The sequence below is a fragment of the Monodelphis domestica genome, chromosome 3 (genome assembly GCF_027887165.1).
Source record: "Monodelphis domestica isolate mMonDom1 chromosome 3, mMonDom1.pri, whole genome shotgun sequence".
In the NCBI taxonomy this organism is placed as follows: Eukaryota; Metazoa; Chordata; class Mammalia; order Didelphimorphia; family Didelphidae; genus Monodelphis; species Monodelphis domestica.
The window spans coordinates 291196568-291212631 of record NC_077229.1 but is presented as its reverse complement, the minus strand read 5'-3'; the positions used below and the strand labels follow the sequence as shown (position 1 = coordinate 291212631).

The following is a 16064-nucleotide window of genomic DNA, read 5'->3' as shown; positions in this document are numbered from 1 at the left end:
GACACCTCGAGAGTCTTAAGGATTGTGAGGAAAATGCGATATAGGACTTTAGAGTCAGAAGATCTGAGTTTAAACCCCAACTCTGCTTTGAAACAATATATGTGAACTTGGGCAACTGACCTAACATTTCCAATTTTCGGTTTCCTCATCAATAAAGATGAGGGGACTGGACGAGATGACTCTAGCTTTGAATCTGATGAAAATGATTCTTTATTTCACTTGCTTGAAGATAAGGCTGTTGATGTGATCTTTATTTTCTATTCTGTTAATTTGTGACATTGTCAAGAGTGAGCCACACTAACTATTTATTTAAAACAATTTATTTAAAACTCTTATTTAAAGCAAATTCTAACTTGGGATCTACCATGGGGATAGAGCATCTATAAGTTAGAAGAAGATAATCAGTAAACAAATTCCTATACTTTCAGCATTTCACTTCTACTTCCACGCTCTGGTTTGTATTAAATTTGTATGTTTTATAAGTCCCTAGTAGATTATAAACTTCCTGAGGGGAGAGGTGGTATCTTTCTCATTACTGTCTCCCCTTTGGCATCTACAAGTCCTTTACATTTAGGAGGCAATTAATAAAGGCTGTTGAACTGAATTATGAACATTTCCACTGGGGATTGTCAAAAGCCAAGCTCAATATGAAATGAATGGAACCAAAGAAATGCTTTGATTCTTTGCGAACTTCTAAAAAATGAAACGAAAGAAAGTCTAAATTTAGGGGAAAAGCATTTCTAGGAAAAATGAAAATGTGTGAATTTACATTCTTCTCCATTTGGTACTGCTCTCCCATGTTAATAATCCTGTATGTAAATGTTCTATGGCATCAAATATTGGTCATGCTTATCCCTAGATAGCATGTCAGAGCCAGGAGGAAACATGGAGATAATCTAGTCCAAAGTACACATTTTATACAGAAGGGAACTGAGAGAGGTTAAACAATTCGATTAAAATCAAATGGTTAGTAAGTGCTGGAAGACCCAGTTAGATCCCCTGCTTCCCTTGTACAGTACCACACTGCCTTTTAAAGTAATATAGTCCTTTCTTGTAGCAAAAAAATCAATCATCCTAATGATTAAGGTAAATATACATTGAGGATTTTAAACCAATCTCATGATGCCCAGAGAAGCAATGTCAGGAGACAGGACCAACCACCTTATGTCTGTGCTAACACAATGCATTGATGTGGAAATTATAGAGAAGGACTCCTATGAAATCAGCATTTTATTTCATAATCATAGCCATTTGAATTTATAATTGTAAGCCTTTTAAAAAAATACTGGATTCTAACAAAGTACTTACCAAGTATCTCTTTGGCAGCAAAAATAAAATAAAATAGAGTATTAATTATGGTGACATTTAAAAACAATATAGTAGCTAGGCAAAAATCATTATTCCTTTGTTGTCTGGCTTCTGAAGACTATGTAAATTTCCTAAAAGAGCAAGTGCCCTCTGCTTGAAAAGAGGAAGAGGAGGAAGGATGGGGAAAAAAAGAGGAGTGATTTGTGTATTTGTGTGTGTGTGTGTGTGTGTGTGTGTGTGTGTGTGTGTGTGTGTGTGTGTGTGTGTGATTTGCTTATCTGATACTTGGCCCTTGGGGGGAAAAAGCAGTTATTCTCTATTTAAAATCATGTTTTCTGTTTAAATATTACTTTTATATTATACATTGAGGATATGGTTTCTTATATCTAATATGTGATTCTAAAATTTCCAGGTTGCTAGGAAGCTGAGGTGTCACATTCATTTGTCAAAATTCACATAAAAAAGTTTGCACTAAGATTTTTAGCAAGTTATAAAAGTCTATTCAATCAATTTATTAAATACTGTATTTATCAAGCTTAAACTATATCCATAGCTAAGTTTACACCTGTTCCTTCCAGTGATTTGTTATTTTTAAAAATATGATAATGGATCTGGCAGAAGACTAGTACCAAATTCTCATCCCAAGTCATTCATCATTAATTGAGATGAAAAGGCAAAAGGAATGATAGGTATTTCTAAATTCCCAGGTATCCCACTGTCGTGAATGTTATAAGAAGGAACAGGAATAGATGTAATTACCTTTAGAAATTCATGTAATCAGTGAGGTTGATGAGACAAATACTGTATGTTTGCCTAGATATATTACCCAAAGTAAGAACTGAGAATTTCATTTCTATATTCATTTTTCCTTAAAAAATAATTCTGTAATGAATGCAAATAGCTCTATACATGAACTTGGAAAAGTGGTTAAATAGATTAATAAACAATTCTAAGAGATGACTATTATGTATATGTATATATATATATATATATGATAAGTTGTTACAGTTAAAAAAGATATTTTAAAATAGAAAGCCCCATATGAGAGAAACAAACAAAAAAAAACTGATTGTTTATCTGGTCAATGTAATATACTGAAATAAGAAACAAAGCATTCCATAAGGAACAAATTTTTAAAATCCTGTAACTTAACAGTGATCATTATCCCAGAAAGAATTATTTAATAATTTTTTTGGAATCCCTGTATTAATGGATATATTTCTTATTATATAGCTTAATTTGTATTATTTTAAAATAAACATGACAAACAATACTGTCTTGCAAAACATATTAGTGATGGACAGCTATAGTTTTCCTCACTCAATATGAGCAACTAATAGAGGTGGCCACATTTTCCCTGTGACTTAATAGTTTTTTTTAAATCATAAATCACCAAACAATATTCTGTATTCTGATATGGACTCACTAAGAGGATAAATTGTACCAGGAAATAGATAGTGACTTCCTCACAGCTACTCACATCAAATTATTTCTAGAATGTGGCAGTAATTCAGTTCTAATGTGAAGCTTATAAAGCAAGATTTTTCTTATCTACTTCCTATCTTCACTGTGCCTAGCAGAACTGAATGTGGCACTGGGCTGCTGAAATATGTTAACTTAAAGAAATTAATGTCTATATGATTCAGAAGTAGAGCTCAGTTAGCACAGGGCCATTTCCATTACATTTCTGGTCATTCTCTAACAGCTTACTGATTGTCATTAATTAGATAGAGCCTGGATGAGGAGAGTCTAGGATTTTTTAAATAACCTTGGGACTTCTACGAGCTTAGAGTTGAGAATCAGCATGCAAGAGATGGTTTTCCCCAAGCAGAGAGAAAATTACTCTATATGGACCTACAATTAGCACTCGGGGATGAGCTACAAATGTATAATAAGGCAAAGCAAAGATAACCATATTTTATAGTATAGGATTTTATGGATATTATGAGAGGCAGCTTCTCAAATGCTTAGTTCTTACTAGCCGCTAAATAACTACCAGCAATTAATAAAGGAGTCCACTGACTAGCTCTGTTAACAATATAGTTATCTTTCAACTTTTAGCAGAAAGTATGATTGCTCACATATAGGACAACGCATTAAGCATTTGTCTGCTCTTTTGGACAAGTGGTCAGAACAAAAAAGTATTTATATTTATTATATACATTACATATATAATATGTAATATAGAAATAATATATTACATATTCATATACTATTTAAATATTTTATTACTACTACTAAATTGTAAATATTTAAATGATTTTTTGTTGCATTTTATTATTCAAAATATTTAAAAATTCAAACAAAACATCTCATCGTCATGTAGGATATCATCATGTAGGCCAACAAGTTCATACAAATTAAGCTGCTTTCATGTTTTATCTTTTTGTTCACTTTCTGGAGGAAGAAAATATCTTTTTTTAAAAATGTGGTATTGTTTGTTCATTTTTAGAGAGACTACAGTATCATCTTTCCGACTAACCGTCAGAGTTTCTTTTTCCTTTAGTTTGCATATTGTTAATAGTTTGCATAGTTGTTAATGTAGCAGCTAGCTTTGGACAAGAGCTTTATAGCCCAATTTTGAGTTTGTTCATGAAAATATCATCAATCATTTGACAAGTCAGCTCTGAAATGAGATGGTATTTTAGGGACAACGAATGACCAACTATGAAGTTGTCTGAGAGGGATGTAAATAACATTATATTTAAAAAGAAGTATCTGACACCAGATGATAGGGTTATTTCTCCCAAAACCAGGATAGGGCTATATGAAGAAACTCATCTCCCTGCTTATCATTAAGGCAGGGCAACTAGACCAGGTAAATAGGGTTTTGGGGATATGAGAAAGAAGTTTAATATAGGAAATAGTAAGCCCCTATAGCAGAAACCTAGCAATGTACTTGTTCTTAGGCACAAAGCAGAAAGGATGAGAATCCTTAGCTGATCTTGATTATCTCCTATTCTAGGTCCAGTTATATAGCCAGGGGTTTAATAACTTTCAGATTTGATGAGAGTTTGGAGCTAATTTTTTTTTCTTTTGGAGTGGAGAATTCCTGGTATAGAAATTTCCTCCACTGATAGAGTCTTTAAGGCTAATTTATACAGTAGTTTCAGAGAGCTGCCTAGAGACACTGAGAATTAAAAGATTTGTTCAATTAGTATATGTTGGTGTCAGTACAGATTCTTGCCTCCCTGAATTCAAGGAGAGTTCTTTATTATATAGCATAGCTACATTTAATTTCTGGCTATTGAGAGAAAGGAAAAGAAAATGGATGGAGGGATAGATACTTCATTTCCCAAGTTTTTTGCATCTAGCAAGTGAATATATTTAATGTTAAAAAACCCAAAAGAATCAATTTTCCATTCTTTTTAGCTGATTTAAATTTTATTAGCATTTATATGTTAAAAATGTCAGATGGAATAAATTCCTCAATACCAGAAGACTCATCCAATTTGCCAGTTTCTGGAAGCCATTCTATATTTAACATGACTGAACCAGCTTCACATAATTAATTGACTGGGGAGCAGCTAGGTGGCTCAGTGTATTGAGAGCCAACTCTGGAGTCAGGAGAACCTGGATTCAAATCTGACCTCAGACACTGCCTAGGTGTGAGACTCTGGGCAAGTAACTCAACCTCAATTGAGCAGCCCTTGCCACTCCTCTGTCTTAGAAGTGACACTAAGACAGGTGAGGGTTTAAAAAAAATAGTTGACTGATTAAGGGAAAAGGGAATGTCCTCTTTGCTGTGGCATTTTTCAAATGGTCATTCTTTTTAAACTTTTAGGTTTGAATCTAAACTCAAGTAAATGCACACACACTTTTCTTGGAACCAATATAAGTATATGACATGACATGCTGGCCAAGAACTCAAGGACATGATCATGTACTTACACGATGTGAGCCAAGTTCAGTGGTTTTTCAGGCTGATCAGGAAACATGGGGTGCAAAGGTTCACGGCTGGAAGCACAACTCAGAGACTTGCTTAGTGCATTTGTTAACTTCTTAGCAGGTGACTTCTAGGAGGGACAAGCAAGACACAGGTAATGCAGATAGGCAGGATGAATAATTTTTATATCACACATAAAATACCTTTCTGCAAACCAATCTACTGGGGCAGGGGAGGGAAGGGATGAGGATAGGTTTGTGCCCAGGGACAGGCTTGCTATTTCATTGGTATTAGGGATTCTTAGTGAGGGGGTTCCCTCTACCAATTCAGACTGAGGCTTGTTTTCCAACTTAAAGTCAAGCGGTTGGTTACCTATGGTCAATGGGAAGTTAAATGACTTGTCCAGAGTTACATAGGAAGTATATTATAGAGGAAGAACTTGACCTCAGGTCTTTTTGACTCTGAGACCAGCTCTCAATTCCACTCCAACAGGAAGTCTCTAATCTGCCAGAATCATAAACAGTTAACTTGAATTTTCCTTTTTTATATAAAAAAAAAACATTTACTACTGCACCTCTTGTTTCACTTTATACACTTACACCCAAATCGAAAATTTTGCTACAGAAAACTAGCCTTCTGTCATTATTTAAAAGCCAAAGTAGTAATATATATCACTTTATATATTAATTCCTTCTTCTTCTCCCTTCTCCTTCTTTCTTCTCTTTCCTTTTCCTTCTCATATTACTTTTCTTCTCCCTTCTCCTCCTCCTGCCCTTTCTTCTTCCTCCTCCTCCTCTACTCCTTCCTCTTCCTTCATTATGGCCCTTTACAGACCAGGCTACCCTAGTCATCAGAGAATAAGAACAAAGGCACTCTATTATTTACTCACAGACAAAAGTAAGAAAGGAAGAAATGGTTAGCTGTTGCTGAACCTTCCTAAAGTGTGCTATTGAACAAAACAGGTTGCATTATATTAGAATTTCATCTGTAACTTAAAGCAAAACGTCCAAATTCCTATAATCTATAAGTTGGACCACACTATTTCTATTATCAAACCTTTCTATTGCTCTTTATTACATAGCAAACAAAGTCTCAAAACCTTATTCTAGAATTCAGTCACCTACAGTCTTCCTTTCTTGCCTTTTCATCCTACTTGTCTATAGAATTTTATGTTTCAGCTCAATATACCTACTTACTGCTTCTGGAACTCCCCATACACCCATGCCTTGTGCCTTTGGTTATGTCACCCTCTTTGCCCAAACTGTAACCTTCTATTCTTCTGCTCCAGCATCTGCTGACAGTGGATCTTCCTCTGTAAAGTCTTCTCTGGTCTTCCCAAATGGAAGTAATTTCAAACACCTTGGAAATCTCTTAACATTTCAAATAGCTCCTATGTACTTAAACTCAATTATATACAAAATTAATTTTGTATACCTACTTTATTTTTGTAAGCTTCTTGCTTATTCATTTTGTCAACCACACAGTCCTTTTACCCCGTCTCCATCATCACTGCTGCCTCCATCATCCACAAAGTATTAAAAAAAATTCTTTCAATTCCAAGGCCACCAAGTCTCATTTTGGCACATGCTATACCCCACCCTTCTCCTTCCCTTAATAGATTTAAGGGTAGAAACCTGTGCCACTTTTTATGTTTATATCTTGAGTACTTTGAACACCGAATGCTTTTAAAATCTTTTCAGAGCATTTTGATTTGTATCTAAGAAACGTATAAATTTCTAGGATATCTATATTGTCTGTATATGTATCTTAAGAGAAAAAGGTAGTAAGGTATTAGAAGTTAAATTCCATCAGGACAAGGTCATTTTTCTCAGTTTTGCTGATAGTAGCTACTTTGAAAATATTTAATAAATTTAATTGCATGGATAATTTTGCTTCTTGCATTATCTGAAAAACAATTCTATCCAAAAATATGGGTAGAGCTAGCTATTATTTTTCAGGCACCCCAAAATTAGGTAGAAATGAGAGGGTCACACAGCTCTGAGAGTTCCCCTAAGAATCATTAAAATCCTAATTTTGGAGCTTGTAAATGGTAAAAAGGGAGATAATGTTAAAGACCCCTGCCCTCTTTCCCCTTTCCTTAAGTAAGTACATAGCAATTTAAGCTTCCTATTCTGAATGTTTCTGATGAGTTTTCTTCTTTAGGATTAGTAAATTAATCTCTGAATAACCAAAATCTAAACTTGTTTGTGTAGCTTTGGAGGGGCTTGGTTGCAAGTGGCATGGATTTTTCTCATATCAGGAGTAGTGCAACCAGAGGAGTTGATGGGACTACCTCAAAATAAAAATGATCCATAGAGCAAAGCACTAATGGAAGATGAAGACAATTGAACATTCTTATTGTAACTTTTTTTTTAATGTTAACTATTGGAGATGGGCAGAAGATAGCAAATCATTTGAATGAGAAATCAAGATAAGAGTCATTTTTCTCATAGATTCACTGCCATTTGCTTCCTGTGTGACAGATATTAATCACCATGGCATCTATCTATACATGAGGAACTTTGTTTCTCAACATTTTGGCTAAACTGGTTTACTTTGACTATACATGAAAAGATTAGTTACTGATATATACAGAAAAAACACCTCCAGAAAAATAAAGAGATTAAAATGAATGCTCCCATTTAACTCAGACACCCTATACTGCTTTCCTTCAATTAATATATATAAGAGAACTATAGAAAATAAGAAAAAGCAACTAATAATTGTTTTATTCTAGTTCTGTAGAAATCTACAAACAATCAAATTTAAACACCCTTAATGTCCCGTGAAAATAAAATTCTTCTCCAAGTGTCTCCTGCTGTTCTGTTGGCATCTAGCACAGCATGAAAATGATGAAAATTCACATTGAGACTCCAAGGAGCAAAATTGCTCAAAACTTTCTATTTATCATCTCTCAGAAATCCACAGTAGAGTCAGGAAAGGATCTCTACTTACCCCCAGTGAGAAGGAGGAGGCACACCAAATTTCACCCCCTGAAATAAAAAGTAAGTCTGACCCCCCAATTCTAACACCATTCCTGATGCTCCTTCTCATTCTGGGGAGAGTCAAACATTCTACAGTAAGCAATGCCTGAACCTTGCCTTACCCATGACGTGTACTCTTTCATTTGGTGCTGGTTGCTATGGGAACCACTGGCATGTCCCCTCCAGAAGCAGTCCTGACAGAGCTGGTAATTGTGACACTGTTGGCATCGATAGCGAAATCCCATCATGCTCTCACTGTGGCAGTAGGAACACTCAACGGGGTGGAAGACTGAGGGGAAAATGAATTAAAATTTAAAAAAATCAAAATGGATAATATTAAAGATAAAACTCCTAAAAGACACTAAATTCTTCCACTCTCTGCCCTAATCTTTAGCATTCTATTTGACATTCAGTTCTAGTTGAAAATAGCATTAGATAGATTTCAGAAACTTGGGATACCCCTTTCAAATAGAGTAGGAGGGAACCAGGTGGGGGTGTTGTTTTTTAAAAACAAAACACCTTGGAATGCCAGTTTCCTTCTACTTCCATGTCACACCACAAGAATATAAATGACCCAGACTAGTGCCTACTACCAAAGACTGCTTTCTGTTTCGAAGAGGTTGAAACAGTTCTTTGAAAATCTGAGGCACAATTAGTAGAAAAAAACTGAATGCTTAGAGGGTGAAGGAAATAGCAAACAATTAAGAACTTGCACATAAGAGAGGGACAAAAATAAGGGAGAGATGAAAGAGGTAAAACAAAAAGAAAAGAGGTGAATGAGGAATAAAAATAATAGCTATAGAAGTGAAATTGAGTAGTAAAGGGGATGGAAGGGAAAGAAAGAAAAAAGTTAAGCACTATGTACAAAGTATGGTGCTAAATACTGGATATAAAAATAGAAAAGCAAGGCAGTCTCTGTTCTTCAGAAGCTCACATTTTAACAGAAGAGATGGCATATAGAGGGTTTCAGCTGCAAGTTAGGTAGAAAGACTGTCTTTCCTTAGGGTGCACACATGGAAATGGATATTATTTAATATTATTTACAGAAATAACTGATATTTGTTTCTAGTGTATAACCATTTGCCAGTGCCATAGACCTTGATGGCAAGAAGAGAAAGTAGAGAAAACAAGAGGAGAGGTGAATTACTGTTCTAAAACTAAGGCAATTGTTTTTCTATTGAGAATCATGATTTTGGATAGGATAGTCAATAAAGAGTCATATAGACTTCTCTTTTCCCGCCATAGTCGAGTAAACTCCACAAAGACGCTTAAAGTCATTGAAAACAAGTTGAATTGAGCCAAAGAAAGAAATACATCTTGCTTTGGCAACAGGAAATGCTATTTTTAAATTCAGTAAGGTGAGGTGCTAGTAGTTGGGGTCAATAATTAATTTAAAATCATTAAATATTCTCATGTAGTGATAATATGTTGAATTGTCCCCCAAATGGAAGAAAGTATGGCCTTTTCATCTGAGGAACTGCTCTCTAGCAGAGTAGTCAGAATAAGAAGAAACACAAAATATAAAGTGCAAATAATAGCTATTCCCTAATAGATAAATGATCAAAAGATTTGAACAAATAGTTCTCAAAAGAAGAACAAAGTATTCACAATCTCATGAATGAATTAGAGAAAACACTAATGATAAGAAAATGCAAATCAAAACAACTCTGAGGTTTCTCTTCACATCCTACAAACTGGAAAAAAAATGACAAAAAACTGGCAATAGTATTGGAGGGATTATGGAAGGATAGACACACTAATGCCTTGTTGATGGAACTAGGAAATGGTACAACCATTTTGGAAAGCAATTTGGAATTATGCAAATAAAGCAACTAAAATGTCCAAAACCTCTGAACCATAGACTTCATTTCCTCTATTATACCCCAAGGAAGGTACTATTTTTTTTAAACCCTTAACTTCCATCTTGGAGTCAATACTGTGTATTGACTCCAAGGCAGAAGAGTGGTAAGGGCTAGGCAATGGGGGTGACTTGCCCAGGGTCACACAGCTGGGAAGTGTATGAGGTCAAATTTGAACCCAGGACTTCCCGTCTGTAGGCCTGACTCTCAATCCACTGAGCCACCCAGCTGCCCCCCCCCCCAAGGAAGCTACTATTGATAGGAAGAAAGTTCTCAAATACACCAGAATATTTATAATTGCACTTTTTTTTTATAACTAAGAATTGGAAACAAAATAGATGCCATCATCTCGAGGAATCTTCCACAAATTGCAGTTTAGGAGTGTAATGATATATTATGATGTTGTAAAGAATGATGTGAGTAACAAATATATATATAGAGAGAAAATAAAGAAGTTTGGAAAGATCTGCATGAACTGATGTAGAATGAAGTAAGCAGAGTCAAGAAAACAATACATTCAATAATAGAACAGTAAAAATGGAAAAAATAATCACATCTCCTAAAATAAAATGTGATGTAAGATAATTATAAAGATCAATAGGACTCAAATGAAGAGATAGAAGACAACACCCCCAAACCACCCTTTTGTGGAGGTGGAATTTCCACAGATGTTTTTTTCAATGTATTATTAATCAGTTATGTTGATTTCCCTCTCTCTCTAAAAATTGTCATTGTTCAGTAATTTTTAAGATGTGTTTAACTCTTCATGATCGCATTTGGGGTTGTCTTGCCAAAGATACTGGAGTGGTTTGCTATTTTCTTCTGCAGTTCATTTTACATATGAGGAAACTGAGACAAACAAACAAAAAAAGAGGTTAAGTGATTTTCCCAGGGTCAAACAGTTAACAAATGTCTAAGGCCAGGTAAAAATACCCTGTTTTATAGGATGACTCTCAGGAAGGGAAGAGGATACTTTGAATAACTATGATGATGTAAGAAAAAGAAAACATCAATAAAACTTATTTTTCAATAAAGTATAAAAAGTACCAATAGAAAAACTCAGTAGAGTTATTAGCAACAATTCTTATAGGTATCCAAACATACACCATGTCTTATTTGCCAGGTTCCGAAAGTATAAGGGGTAAGGAAGTCCAGGTCTAGAAAATGTCTGCTTATAGATGATAACTGTAAATATAGTGACATTTTATCGGCCCAGAAAGGAATACAAAAAGAGAAGTTGTGTATATGAGGTTAATATTTTAATGAATCTAAAGGTAAAAATTTTAAACCATACCAATCTAAGTATTTCTATTGCTTACAGAGACCCTTCTAAACATGTCATAAAAACCTGATGTACTCATTAATTATGTTTTTGGAAGATTGGGTTTTCTAACTCGTCTCTTTCAGAAAGAAGTCTATATCAAAAACCAATCTGTAAAAGTTAGTGTGATGCAGCTAGCTGCAGGAAATGTCTAATAAGTAAATGTAAGCATTTTATTGAAATCAGAAATCAACAACAAATGAGACGACATGATAAAAGCATTGTTTTAAAAATGTTAAGTAAGGAAAACTACTTTTTAAAAAATGTTAAATGAACAATTCAGAGGGTTAATGCTTAGTGTATGCATACCATATAAGAACTTTTTTTTTTACTTCTCCAGGTATAAAGTGGTAAGAAAAAATGTTTGATGTCAAACTGCCGTAAGTCTTTAAATTTATTCAACCCATGCACATAATTTGGGGATGTGATGACTAAAAGCAACAACTGGGGGTGAGTTAGTTCCACTTCAGTGAAAAAAGCCGGAAAAAGCCATTCCTTTAATAGTTCTATAAGCAACTGTAGCAAATAGATGACTTAACTAGAGTGTGCTGGGGGCAGCTTAATAAGCCAGATGATTGATAAATTTTCAGGGTGAACATTTATACTTTGGAAATCTTTAAACACTACAAATCAAGACTTTGTTGTTTTGTTGACTGTATATATACACATATGTATATTTAAAAATGTGATAGTGAAAATGTTACCAATGTAAATTAAACTTTAAAATATTTCACACATTTTCAGGGAGTCGTTTGTTAAACAGTTACCCTGCTTGAGACTACCTGGGAAACTTTGTGGGCAGAGGAGAAATGCTATCTGCAAGGGCTTTTGATGCAAAAACTTATCCAAACCAAGCACATGACTTGGGAATGTTATTACTATTAACAAATTGTTTGGTGTGAACTGTTTTTACTGAAGTCTAAAGAAAAATTAGGATATTAAGAACAGTTAAAGATTAGTGAGTGGTAGACTTAATTATACCAAGGAATTTATATTTCTTTAAATTTGCTTTAAATTTTCATTCCTAAATATGATTATTATATTAGTAGCTAATGTTATGCTTAGCTGTTTTAATAAGGCAATTTTTAAAATAGGGAAAGCATAATTGAGTGCAGAAGCATTCAAATCATTCTCCTTCAGTTAATTTCACCTGTGGGTGGCCAAGCTGGGAAGACCAAGTCTTAGCCAAGCCACCACTGGCCACCTAGTGACTGCTTACCTTAATTGTGGGCCAAACATTGAGGAAGAAACAAATACCTTCATGGATGCTAGCCTTGTTAAGTTACATCTCCCAAGTAACAACTCAAGTTACGACTTCAATCTATGATCCCACAATTTAATCATAATCTTTGTTTATCACAGCTAATAGTGACAGCTAATAGATAAAGGAAGCAGAATTAATTAATGTATTTGACCACATTTTTTCATTTTGGGGACAAATTTTCATTTAGGGACAATAATAATAATTCACCTTTTCAAAGATTTATATATATATATGTTTTGTACAATGAATGAGGCCCAGAATTATGTAGAAGGAGGTCAAATTAAGTCACATTTTAGAAATGGTGTGGCATGTTCAGTGATGTTTTACTGCTTGCTGTCATAGAAGTCCATTTTTTTAACAGAAATATTTGCCAAGAAATTTGATATGAATGTGAATCACGCAACATGACAATTCCAGAACAATGAAAATGGAAAGAATCCTAAAGAATAATGAAAAAGATTTTGGAGCTTGTTTGTGAGAATGACTTTCATGCAAGAAGGGTTCTAAAAGATACAATTAAAGACAAGTATCATCAGAACTAGTGGGACTGGTAAAACAAGCAAGATGAAATTACAGATGGTAAGCCCCAATATGGAATGAGCTATATCTGTGAGATGTTCAAAGAACCAGGTCACCTGAACGTTTTAGATTCTTTTTTGGAGGATTATTAGAAAGGCATAGCAAGACTTACCATGATAGAATAAAGGTAGTAATCTCACCAATCCGTCCAAAGAAATCATGATAATAATTTAAATATCACTTTAAGGTTTGTAAAGCACTCTTCTCATATTAAAGATAATGTAGCATAATCAATTATACCAGAAACATGTCAAGACTGAGAACCAACAAGGAACTCAGAAGCAAAAAAAAAAGTTATGATCTTTAAATACAAGTTTTCTACTCAGAGCTGTGATGAATACAGTCACAAATATTTATTAAATGTTTACCTCACATTAGATATTGGGCTAAGTAGTAGTGTTATGAGGACAAAAAATAGTTCTTGCCCCCAGGGTATGCTATAGTCTATTGAAAAATGTATAGACCAGAGAGTCTCATCTTCCTAAGCTAAACTGGCTCAGCAGTCATTACTTACCATTTTCTACATTTGCCAGTCGATGAAGAAGTGGTAACCAGACCAGACATTGAGGTGGGGGATCAGACATGAGTGTGTCCAAGAAAGCATTCAAAGTGACTTTTTTCTGTATCAGAAAGAAACAATAAATCAATTTTAAATTTATTTTATAAATAACATTGTTTTATGTATAATAAATACATAAAATTAAGAATGATTATTAGTTATTTTTCAGTCATGCCCAATACTAGCAATTTTCTTGTCAAAGATACTAGAATGCCTTGTCATTTCCTTTTCCAGTTCATTTTGAAGATGAGGAACTGAGGCAAATTGGGGAAAGTGACTTGCCCAGTTTAGCCACGGCTAATATGTATCTGAGATCAGATTTGAATTCTTGAAAAGAGTCTGATTCCAAGCCTAGTGCTCTATTATCCATTGCGCCACCTAGTTGCCACCCAAACACCTCTGCTTAATTCAACATTCCTGTCCTTTACCATCTTAGCCTTTTTCTGAAGAAAAATGTAAATGCAATGCTTTTAAAAGATGTCATTTTCTGGGGCTTCTGGATAGCTCAGTGGATTGAGAGCTAGCCCTAGAGACGGGAGGTCCTAGGTTCAAATCTGGCCTCAGACACTTCCCAGCTGTGTGACCCTGGGCAAGTCACTTGACCCCTATTGCCTAGCCCTTACCACTCTTCTGCCTTGGAGCCAATACACAGTATTGTTAAGGTAAAGGTTTATAAAAAAAAAGATGTCATTTTCTAGCATTCTCTGAAAATTTGATTTTCCTGTGATGTTTATGCAATAATCATGTTTTCTTCCAAATAACTATATCAAATACTTAATTGTCTAGAGTACTATGCTAGGGACTGTGATAGATACAAAATTTAGATCAGTTAAAGTCCCTGACCTCAAAGAGCTTAGATTAATGGGGCAGATGACACATACACAGAAAGCTGCAGTTAAAAAAAAAAACATAATAAGAACACGAGATTGGTGGAAAGGTCCTAGTAGATGCTAGATGGGGGTAGCAGTGGTGTAAAGGCAGGGGGCAAAGGTGACATTCTTTATTTTTGCTGTTATTGTTCAGTCATTTTCAAGCATGTCTGACTCTTCATGACCCCATTTGGGGTTTTCTTGGCAAAGACACCAGAGTGGTTTGCCAGTTCCTTCTCCAGCTCATTTTGCATATGAGGAAACCGAGGAAAACAGAGTTAAATGACTTGTGCGGGGACATATGGCTACTAAGTATCAGATTGTAACTTAGGTCTTCACGATTTCAGGCTCAGTACTCTATCCATTGTGTCATCTAGCTGTTGTTTTCCTTTTATAGTGTTTATTTTGATTATTGATTTTGACTTCTAGACAGTTCTAGGAAGTTATATTAATCCATGTTACTGAGATACTATGAATAACAGAAAATGTTAATTTGGTGTTCTTTTTGAAACCTGAATAATGATTTACGTTTAAGATCGTATATATCTATTTTCAAGATCCTCTCTCAAAGAAAGTTATCATACTGGGCTACATATTTACTCTAATGAGATTGTTGCCATCAGTTTTGGAACTCTGTGTTAGGGATTGTCTTCAGAGAGTTTATAAACTACACAAGAACATACATCTTGTTACCTTCTAATAATAGCTCATTCCAATGATATGAGTAAGCATTCATAAGCTTCTAAGTTAGCTAGTTGGTGCAGTGTATAAAATATTGGGCCTGGAGTCAGAAGACTCATATTTTTAAGTTCAAATCTGACCTCAGACAACTACTAGCTGTGTGATTCTGGGCAAGTTACTTAACCTTGTTCACCTCAGTTTCCTGATCTGTAAAATGAGCAGGGGCAGGAAATGGCAAATTTTTCACAAGAAAACCCCAAATAGGGTCATGAAAAGTTGGACATGGCTAGAACAGCTGAAAAACAGCAAGCTTCTACTATGGGTCAGATACTGTTCCAGGCATTGAAGATACAAATATAAAAGTCAGAATAAGTACATAGCTTCTTCAAGTAGGAATTGATTTGAATGAGCAACACTTAGACCTATCATATATCTATTGATCTATATTCTTTGAATTCATTTGACCTATCTATCTATTGGTCTATATTCTTTTTGAATTCATTCATTTGATCTATTTAAATATATGTAAATGTAAGAATAATTATTCTAAATTATTTGTATAACAAGATATTTCTTCAAAATTAATTTTGTTAGTTTTAACCCCATGAAGACCTTTTCTTACCCTTTTGTTAGTTTTAACGGCAAATGTGTAACATATATTTACATACACATGTTTACATATATTCCATTTTCTTCTCCCAAAGTATAATGTAAATATCTAAAGAAGAAAAGTTTATAAGTAGAAATGTTTTAT

The 16064-nt window shown here is 34.4% G+C and overlaps 1 protein-coding gene across 24 annotated transcripts in view; it reads right to left on the bottom strand.

The window, feature by feature from the left end:
• DTNA (dystrobrevin alpha) overlaps positions 1-16064 on the bottom strand; it is a 357154-nt gene that overhangs the window by 99720 nt on the left and 241370 nt on the right. For 22 of the 24 annotated variants that reach the window (XM_056823867.1, XM_056823866.1, XM_056823869.1 and 19 more), the window contains exons 7-9: positions 13716-13821; positions 8301-8467; positions 5200-5324 (exon numbers count right to left, since the gene is read on the bottom strand). In XM_056823867.1, coding sequence (XP_056679845.1) covers positions 5200-5324; positions 8301-8467; positions 13716-13821 — 398 coding nt within the window. The other 2 variants (XM_056823879.1, XM_056823878.1) reach the window with 2 other exon arrangements.